Source organism: Zootoca vivipara, chromosome 4, assembly GCF_963506605.1.
Source record: "Zootoca vivipara chromosome 4, rZooViv1.1, whole genome shotgun sequence".
NCBI classification, from domain to species: Eukaryota; Metazoa; Chordata; class Lepidosauria; order Squamata; family Lacertidae; genus Zootoca; species Zootoca vivipara.
Window position 1 is genome coordinate 39,530,146 of NC_083279.1, and position 10,416 is coordinate 39,540,561.

The following is a 10,416-nucleotide window of genomic DNA, read 5'->3' on the forward strand; positions in this document are numbered from 1 at the left end:
GATTCCTCAGACACCAGAAAGAAATCCCTTATGTTCCTTAGCATCTCTTTCTGTTGATATGACAGAGATCCTCTTTCTGTTCTGTTGCTTGTCATTTTCTATACCCCACCCCCTGATTTCCCCCCTCGCTTTCCCCCCTTTTATTCTTGGCTTGTTTCCATCACAGCTACATATGCACCACTTTAGAAATCTTTCTTGGGGAAGTTCCAAAATCTCAAACCACCACTAATTCAGAGCAAACATTCAAATTAGTCAAAACACCAAACAGAGTGGTTTTCAGATTTGATTTTTTTTTTTAAGGGAACTTCCCGGTGGTCTTAAAATGAAGCTATTAGGGTACCGGTATTTATCTAAAAATGGCATCACAAAGTACAATGGTATGTCAGATATGTACTTTAAAAGCTACCGGCACAAGATGAAGGGTGGTTTGTTCCTCGTTCTGAACAGATCTTTTTGTTTTCTCCCAGGCCAGAGAAGAAGAAGTAGCCATCATAGATAAAATTCTGGATAATCCAGATTTGACATCTAAAGACTTTCAAGACTGGAAACAAATGTACCTTGACCTGTTTCTGGATAGTTCTCAGAACAACCCTTCAGAGGACCTTGTAAATGACTCTGATGAAGTTGATGCTCTTCTAGACTCTTTAGCGCACACACATTCCTATATTGAAACACATGTATAAGAGAAAATGATTTTGCCTCTTTGTGGCACTTCAGACCTTTATCAAGTACACTGAGTAGCTTTTATATCAGGAGATCTATTTTATTGTTTATGATATGAGTAAAGTAAAAATTCCATTGTCATTGTGCGAATAAATACTTAGATACTTTTTACGCTGCTGATGCTCAGTTTATGATTTTGTTTATGTTTACAAACACTGGCTACGATCCAAAGAAGGAATATGCACTCGGACAGAATCCGGCACATTTTGTTTGATATTTTAACTACTTTTAAACCGAAGAGAAACACATGTTACTTTCCTTGGATCGTGGCCATTGTCTTTAAGGATTAAAATATATATATTTTAATGAGTATATATTTTGGAGGATTACATTGATTTATCAAGTGAAAAGATGGCACAAGAACAGTGTTTTATTACTGATTGTCAAAAATGTTTCCTATTTTAATAGTATCTTAACTGTTGTAATGAGCTACACTTTCAAAATACAGCTTTTGTTTTAGCCAGTGTAGGAATTAAAACTTTTATATTTGGTGGAATATTTTAGGTATTTTTAAAAAATGAAAAAAGTATAATGCTGTGATTAGGATTGTGTTTTAAAAAAACAGTCAGGGAATAAGAGGGGTAAACTGGACTTTCATAAGCCTAGATTCTATATTAAACAGTCAAAGTTTCGTTTTTCCAGTCTTTTGAGGTATGGTTAACAGACAATCTATAGCACAGATTTCATTTGAGGCTAAAGGGCTCTCTTTGTTTCAGTTATGGCAGAGACCTGACTGGATATTATTACTGCCCTTTGTTGGTATCTTCTGACTCTTTTTCAGAAAAAAAAAATTGTACTGTTAGCCAAAAGTTTCCATCCAGTGATTTTTTTTTTGTTTAAGTCAAACTTTAAAAAGTTTCAAATATGCCAGGTTGCATAGGTGGGTGTGCATAGGTGGGTGGGTCAAATCTCTTTTCTAATCTGCTAGAGAAAACTATCAGTATAGCCCACAGTTGAGCACATTATCAAAATACATAAATTTCCATACACAATTAATGTGGTTTTCAGTTTCCGTAATAGGCTGCTTTCCCACAGAACACAAAAACATGCCATAGTGCTCCGTGAAAAGGCCACATGACCTTGAGCAAAGAATTGGGATCATACCTGCCTCCATCACTTCTCCTTCTCCTGTAAGCCAGAGGCGGACTTCTGACAAGTTTACTTCCACTTTTAAAGAATCTTGGCTTATAGTTATGTTCAAACCATATATCCTGATTTAAAACAAACTCTGGCCAGTTTCCTAATAGGCCAGCTTCAAACAATGCATTATGAAGCCAGAGTTTGTTTTAAACTAGGATCCCTGGTTTCAACATAACTATAAGCCTAGATTCTTTAAAAATGAAACCATTCTTGCCAGAAGTCATCTTTCCATCAGGAGGATTGGGGGTGGGGGGTGGAATACATATGCCTGACATCAAGCTCATTGAAGCTTCTCCGCACAGCAATAAACTATGGCTTAGCATTATACGCAAATTCAGTCATACAATATTCCCAGAAATAATTATAAATAGGCTTTGAGCAGAAAGAAGGCTCAATGGGATATTCCTCTATCCAAAACAAGATCCATATTAATACAGAATCATTTGCATGCCATGTGAAGCTGATTATTATGTTAGCACAAGTGGCATGACTGTAACCAGTGGCACTTTAACATTTCTTCTCATTCATGCATTCCCCAGAATCCATACAATGTTTCTCCCAAACTATTGCACTCCTATTTATTTTCCATTGTCATCCCATTGTCTGATTTGCAGGTAATCCTTTGAGTTTCCAGTGCAAGAGGTCCAGTGCAGGCCTTTCCAGATGTGAAACAACTTAGTGCCCTCGCGATGTGGAGGTGTGGCTTGTGATGTGCATGGCGATCGTATGTTATCCCACCCTTCTGTCTCTTCACCATTACCATTTTTGGGGGGAAATGCCATCCTTTGCTATGGAGCTCCTGCAGTTGAAAAGGTAGCGAATCTGGCTTGGGAAATTGGGGTGAAATGGACACAGGCTTTTTCCATTTTATCTTTTTCTTTTGGAGTGCACAGATGAAGGGAGTGGTAGCATTATCAATTTCCCCATTCAATATAAATGCATACACACCTATAGTCTGCATTCTTGAGCAAGCACTAGAATGCATATACCTTCTTGTGTTTTTGAGGGAGGGAGGAGATGACATTGACAAGCTGCTTGTCTAGTTCAGTTCATTTTGCATTCTCTCTCGGAGCATATGCGAGCAAGGGTGGGGAGATGAAGGTCAGCAGCAGGAGCTGATCTAAACTCTTGGTAATAGGAAATAACTTTCCCTCTCCTTGGAATATCAGGGGAGGTGGTGAGGGAGAGGCTGCTGCTTACAGCTGCTTACAGTGGCCACTTGAAGTTTCCGAGGCAGCGGTAGCAGCACTGGACACTCCAGTGTTGGGAATGGGATGGGTGAAGTTTCTGCAGCTCATAGCTAAACCATCTGAGAGCTACATATTGCCTGATTCACCTTCAGTCAGACTCGCCCTTGAATGACATTAGCAAAAATCTTTGTTTTGTGCTGATGATGTTTGGGAGATGCTAGGAAGCAAAGTTCACTCCTCACGCCTCTAGAAGAATGTTCGGTACCTTCGTGTCACGAGACTCCTGTATTGCAGGGGGATTGGCTGCACTTTACATGCATGCCACAAAATTGGTCTGGTGATGCCCCATAAAGCCAGCTTCCCAATAAGCAAAAATACTACAGAAGTTGCAGCATTAATGATTAAACCCATCTGTGCCTGGCTAGAGATGCCCTCTATCTATCAGCACCTTAATTTTTGCCAAGACAAAAGAAAAAGCCATTGTGGCTTCTTAATGCTTTTCTGCAGATGGGAGCAGTTGAGAGATGAGCTGATAAACCCCCAAATGGGATACATCTTTTAAAACCATTCTTTCTTATAAATTGTACTCTCTCAGCTAGCTTCCAGCTATAGCCTGTTCAATGCAGTGAATGTACTTATAAACATTTGAGAGCACAATTATTTTCTGCTCTTGGGACTAAAAGAAGGATCAAAGGATTTCTTGTTTCATTTCAGCTGCATTTTGGATTCCAAGCGTCTTGCAAACTTTGCACAACTGTACAGGAGAGTGGCCTTTTACAGCTAATTTTACGTAAATCTGTATTCAATTAAGACTGAATGGCAATTCATGCATTATGATTTGTATGAATTTACAGGTCCGGTCAACTATTTATATCATCTATAAGCATCTCTTTGTATAAACAATTTATTTGACTGCATGATTTGTTTGTTACAACTTGTGATATTTTGTATATTTCTCACATAAAAAATGCTTGAACAACAATCATGATAATTGTTCCTAATGTTGATTTTTTACTCCTGCTGTGTTCCCCCTCTACATTTTATGAATTTACAATGTACATCATGTGATATTTCTAGACATAACCATAGCCTTATGGTCAAAATCAACCTGCAACAGGATCACTTAATAGTTTAATAAGGACTCCTGCATTGTACCAGAATTGCATAGTATCTTGCATAGAAATAGGAAATGGCCATAGCTCAGTGGTAAAGCACATGCTTTACATCTGAAAGGTGCCAGGTTTAATCCCTAGCATCTCTGGGTAGGGTTGAGGATGTCCTCTATCTCAAACTCTGGAAATCTGCTTGCAGCTGACCCTGGACTAGATAGAGTCTGACTCTAAACCAGGGGTAGTCAACCTTTTTATACCTACCGCCCACTAATGCATCTTTCTGGATGGTAAAATTTCCTTACCGCCCACCAGTGCTCGATGGAAGGAGGATTCAGCTTGTGCCGTAGAACCCCCCTGCCACCCACCTAGAATCCTGAAACGCCCAATAGTGGGCAGTAGGGACCAGGTTGACAACCCCTGCTCTAAACCATCTCCCGATGTTCCTAATTATTTAATCTGTAGCTTCATAAGATTCTTGTAGATTGTGGATTACATAATACTGTACAGCTTTGTTGTAAATTGCAGGCAAAAATTTATCTGGGTAGAAAGGTGAAAGTGGACCTTTACATCACATGTTTCTCCTACATAGAAAGTCCTTCCTTCATTGATAAAGTATGAAGGTTGTATCTAGTAGATACATATGCTAATGTTTGTATTTAGTTTTTGTTTGTTTGTTTGTTTGTTTTTAGTTCAGTGTACAGCTGTGAAGCTGGGGCTACTCAAGGCCTTCCAGTAAACAATCTGAAAGGTGTGACCAATCATAGCTGCTTTCACACACAGGCTAAAATTCACACGTGTGTGATCGTCTGATACTGTTGCTCTTGTTTTATTGATTGAATTATCCAGCCACACTGTCTCACAGTATCCACAGCATGGACCACAGCATAAAATACAATAGAAGCACAATCAAAAACAGCATAATGATCACAAACCAAGAACCTAAAACTCAAAATAGAAAAAAGAATATGTATTGCAACAGATAATATTAGACGTTCCTGGAATTTTTTGAAATGTCTGTACTATTTTCCTAAAGTTACAAAAATATATTGATGAGTTACATGTTTCTTCCTACACTGAAGCATCTCTGTGGAAGAAAAGGATTACAAATGCAGTAGAGCTAGGAGTCTTTTCAATTTATACAAGGAACTGGTGGGTTTATGGGAAATTGAGGATCCCCAGAGACTTTGGAATGAGTGCCCCTCCTTGACCCAGTTGGCTGTGCAACACTGGTACAGAGTGAGACCATGCCAACAAATTCTTAGGATTGGCCTATAGGGCATCTTATACAACTGAATCCTGTTGCTATGTAACAGTAATACTGCCTGCATGTTATCTTGCTGTAGACAGTGTTTGTGACTTCGTTCCAAGCATAAAATTCAGCTTCATCTTGTAAGACTGTCTGGCATGAAATAGTGCCATCGTTTTTTTTCCATTGTGCTGCCTTCTTTGTACATTAGACTGAGAAGTGCTTCTGTGCATCTTCAGTGCTTTCAGACTAAAGGGATATGCTATAAAATAAATTGTGTTTGAAAGTGAATATTTTAAATTATAAAGTTAAGTTACAGTCAGATTTCACACTCTGAAATCAAATACCATATCTGCAAGTATGTGAATAAGGCATGACTTAAAACTACTAAACCCCATGCTACCCTGGCAGTAATGCAGAAAGCGGCTGCTGATGCCTTTTTGAAGTCAAAGCAGAAAATTCCTTTACCTCTTCAAACAGAAATGCATCGTGTACAATATACCCATGGGCAGCTTTTAGAAGTGTGCTAAAGCACAGAGTCATTCAGCAACTAGAAACAAACATCTTCATCCCATTCATGGTCCTAAAGGGCACAGAGTACAGGGTGTTATTTCTCGAAAACAAGATACAATTGTTTCATGGTCCACTCAACCTTATAATAGTTAGACCAGCTGCTTACTCTTTGCCTTAGTTTAGAACAACTGTGTCAAAATTTCACCAATTAAAATGGGAAGCAGGACAGAGATTTAAGGAGTGCAAAGTTTTGCTTGCTTTTTTGTGCAATTTGCAGTGCTTTCCCCCATTCTGAAGCTTTGGCACGACTAAAAAAAATGAACTGGGATCATGTAGGCAATACAATAACATCATGCAATTATGCAGCCTCTAATTTCTGTATCAAATGAATACCTGCTTCAAACATAAAGTGAAGGTGTGAAGAAAGAGGCATATAAATTGATTCTTCCATTCTATTTTTTAAATATGCCTCTTTCTTCACACATTCACTTTATGTTCTGCAAATCAGGTATTAATTCCCAGTTATTACTGAAAACAAAACAGTTGTGTATGTACAGCTCTTATTGGCAACAAATTCTTAGTCTTTGTGTGTTTATGCTTTGAAATACAAAATTCAAGCCCATTTACTGATTCACAATATTATCTCTTAATATAGAATGGGACAACATTTTTAATATTTAGACATTCTGGAGATGTTACAGAATTGTCCTTCCAAATCATTTTCTGGTGAGTTGTTACCTAAACAGTTAGTCTCTTTTGTTGTTGAATGTCTTTAGCATCTAGTAATTCTGAAAGCTCTAGCACGGCACACTGCAGTCCATACCAAGGCAACGAAGCTTTGCATATTTCTTCCCAACAGTCATTGTCTATATCATAGCCCACCACATCCTGAGTTGGAATCTCCTGGGAATCTTGCCACTTCTTCCCCCCAATGAGAAGGGCAGTTTCCTCCACTACTGCCAAACCATAACTAAATCGATCATAGACCAATGGCCTTAGACGAGTCCATTGATTTTGGTCAGGATCGTATTTTTCAATTTCAGAGAATGGTTCATAAAGGCCTAAAAATGTAAAGATGCAATCTCTTATGGTGGCCATCTGATGCCCAAACCGGGCAATGCTCATGGGGGCTTGCTTCTTCCATTGCCCTTCTAGTGTACTCAAAGAGTACAAATCCTTACTTGTGTTCCTTTGATTCGTGCATTTGCCACCTGATATATAAATGTTATTCTTGCAAACAGTGCCAGCATGACCATGCATTTTGCATGGCAAATCTCGAACTTTTGTCCATGTGTCTCTGCTAATGTTGTAGGCTTCGACAGATGAATGTAATGATCCATCCTCACCTTGACCGCCAATTGCAATAATGGTATTTTCTAGGATGCAACAAGAAAAGTGGCATCTTTTTTCTAGCATCCTGTTGATTTGTATCCACTTGTTAAATCTGGGATCATAGCGATGGACTTTGTTTGTCACTGTTAAAGTGGGACTTTTCGTTTCACTTTGCAAATCTTCTATTTCTCCACCTAACACATACAGAAAGTTTCCAACTGTACACACACAGTGATTTTGTAGTCGATCCTGCACCTGTGTTAAAATCTGCCATTTGTGATTGTAAACATCAAAAGCCACCACATCCCTGCTGGGCCCTTCATGTTGAATCATACCTCCAAGCAGGATAATCCGCGTCTTCTGGTTTCTCAGTGTGCTGTGCCTATCCTGTAGGATAGGTTGCCTAAAGACGAATGAGTGGTAGTTTATTGCTTTTATGATTAAGCATTTTATGGGGCCTGTTAGAGGCACTTCTGATTGAGTGTAGACTTTTCTCAGATTTTCCACAGGAATAAGACCATACCGTATGTGTTCCAATAAGCTAGTTGTATGTGTCAGCCTCAATTTATCATACTTCAGCCACTTCAGCAATAGATCTAGCAAATAAGATTCTTTCACCATAGGCAGATCTGAACATTCAACTACTGCCTTCAAAGATCTGAAATTCAGTTCCAGCAGTTCTGCAAAATCAAGGTCTAGGAGTTTCCAGAAATTAAAAATGAGATACTTTTCTATGGCTGACGAAGCATCTGGAAGATAGAATCTTGCAGCAACATTGGCAGAAAAGCAGCAGTTCTCTAGGGTAAGATTGTTAGCTAAATATTGGCTGCACAAGACAATTGCCTCAGGCACTTGCAGGTAGGTAGCGGCTTCCAAAGTGTCTTCTAGGCTGGCAAAAGACAAAGGCAACCAAGAAGTATAAATGAAATCCAGAACGTGTTGCAAACCAGCGGCTGAGATGACTTGCAGGTGAATGGTGGCAGCCTTTGATTCTTTGGTATAACTCTTGAACATGGCCCTGAAGTAATCACTGGAGCAGGCCAGCAAAGACTTGTGAGCAGGGAACTCATTTTCTTTCACCTTCAACAAAATGTCACACAACAAGCCTTCACGGCGGAGGGTTTGGTACTGAGACAACACAGAACCACAATGTCCTTTGCAGTAGGACAGAAAGTAACTCATTGTGCAGAACAAATGCTCTAAAGGCTTTTTGTCAGTGAAAAGAAGGGAAGACACTGCAGCTGTGAATTAACTCAACTGGATGAGGAAGCACTTGAAGAGCAACCATCAGCTCTGCTCCTTCAACTTAATGGAGCCTTCTTAATTTCACATCCCTTTCCAGTTTAGCATCCTGCTAGTACACATTGTCTCCTGCATTCATTCATTCATAAAGCTGAATTCAGTAACATCCTCCAGACATTTCTCTCACCTCTGTTTCCGGCACAGGAGATGGTCCACAGGAGATGAGAGCACTTGCTTGGCCAGCATCAGGTGACGATTTGTGCCAGCTCAGATGTCTCCTGTGGCTTTTCTTTCTCTTTAAGCTGATTAAATAGACCTTCTGTGGCGGCTGGTGCATCACGAATGGAAGGAGGAGGGCTGAACTTTGCTGCAGCTTTTGCTCGAGCTGTGTATTTCACTCTTAGACAAGTTTAGCTCTTATTCCCCCAGGGCCAACAAGCCACGTATGGTGATTTCTCTTCGTAGGAAGTTTCAGCTGAAAATCAAATCAGCACCTACAGATTAGAGTGTTAGGATTTTGTGGACACACAGACCTTTAGCCTGGGAGCAGAAAGACGAGCAAAATATGAGGATTAGTCAGTGGTTTAATTTGACATGCATTTTGGAACCGTTTAGTTTATATGATATCACCATAACTCACAGTGACCAGAATAGAATGCAAACACTAGACCCCTTGTCATAGCTGTCCAAGCACTGAACTGAGATGGGTGAGGGAGAGAGAGAGAGAGAGAGAAGGGGAGGGGAAAGCAGTCATTTTACAAGGAGTGCAAGCCAGAGGATCTGACATTGAGTGACCTGGTTGGAAATCATGCGAGCAACACATTTCTTCAAAGGAGTGACAAAAATAGCCCCGAAATTATGTCATTTAAAGCAAGCTCTATATATTGTGGGATCCAGGCATAAATGAGTTCCAAGCGAGCTTGAACTTCCTTGGACAGTCCATCACATGGCAGATTTGCAATGGGAAAACAAATGTAGTCAAATTAAACACAAGGAGTGAGAGATTATCAGTCCTTATCGCCTCTGTCTTGGAACATCCAATTCCCCCGAGGGGCTAAAAACAGTCAGATGCACTCACCCTGCTGGCTGGCTGGCTGGCTGGCTGGCTGGCTGGCTGGCTGGCTGGCTTGTGACAACCTTTGGATCTATTTGATTGAAATGCCTTTTTCACAGCTCTCATTTCTAAGTAAAAAATTAAAAAATGCAGGTGTGTGAGTATGAAGGCTGACACAATCCTGGGGAAGGTACAACATGACTTGGAAAGAGAACTCTGGTCTGCCTTATTGGTAAGTTTCTGCTTTTGAACAATGGGGGTGAAATGTTATTCTAGTTAAGTCATATCATATATGCTTGACCTGGTAGTTTACAAAGGGACACAGCTGATTATGCAAAGTGTTTATGTTTCCTGGGAGGATCTTGATTTCATTCATATTCATTTCTAATGTATTTTAAGCGGATAAGACATTTGTCATACACCACAAATTATGCACCGTCTTTCTGATGTGATCTGTTCCCTGCTACTTTATTGTAACACTATTGAACATGCACTGGCAAAGCAATCAAGGACAAATAGCTATGGAATCTTGTCAGTCAGAGTGGGAACAAATACTGTACTCAAAGCAGTGACATTTTGCAGCTGTCCAGGCACATCCCATTTTACACTGTAAGTCAAGCTTTCAGTGTTTCTTCTATATATAAAAAATTGCACGTGGGTATGAAACTAGGGAGCCACAAGAAAGAATTCTAGCCTAGTTTTCTCCCTGACATTTGTTTTGTATGTAGAGGGAGATATGTTTAATATGGGAAATCAGGAGAATTGAAACATTCTATTTCTCCCCTTTCAGTCTGCATTGGTATGACCCAGGAAAAACTGCACCATGTGACTGCTCTGATTCTATGTTTCTTTCAGCTGGTCCAC

The 10,416-nt window shown here is 39.8% G+C and overlaps 2 protein-coding genes and 1 long non-coding RNA gene across 4 annotated transcripts in view; 1 reads left to right on the forward strand and 2 right to left on the reverse strand.

Annotated features, from left to right (window-relative positions):
* Positions 1-2,062, forward strand: part of CNKSR2 (connector enhancer of kinase suppressor of Ras 2) — a 144,177-nt gene extending 142,115 nt beyond the window's left edge. For both annotated transcript variants that reach the window (XM_035115478.2, XM_035115480.2), the window contains one exon: positions 468-2,062. In XM_035115478.2, the coding sequence (XP_034971369.1) occupies positions 468-683 (216 nt within the window). In that variant the 3' untranslated portion in view covers positions 684-2,062. The remainder of the gene's footprint in view (positions 1-467) is intronic.
* LOC132591985 (uncharacterized) lies at positions 580-9,035 on the reverse strand. The gene is made up of 3 exons (XR_009557458.1): positions 8,686-9,035; positions 5,880-5,994; positions 580-661 (listed from the first exon to the last, which is right to left on the reverse strand). It is a non-coding gene; the product is annotated as an uncharacterized LOC132591985 (long non-coding RNA).
* Positions 6,402-8,693, reverse strand: KLHL34 (kelch like family member 34). The gene has a single exon (XM_035115477.2). It carries the CDS (start codon positions 8,436-8,438, stop codon positions 6,663-6,665), a length of 1,776 nt encoding a protein of 591 aa, XP_034971368.1. The 5' UTR covers positions 8,439-8,693; the 3' UTR covers positions 6,402-6,662.
* Positions 9,036-10,416: the final 1,381 nt, after the last annotated feature.

Excerpts from the sequence above, each read along its gene's own strand:
- KLHL34 (XM_035115477.2), bottom strand. The coding sequence starts at position 8,438 with ATGAGTTACTTTCTGTCCTACTGCAAAGGACATTGTGGTTCTGTGTTG.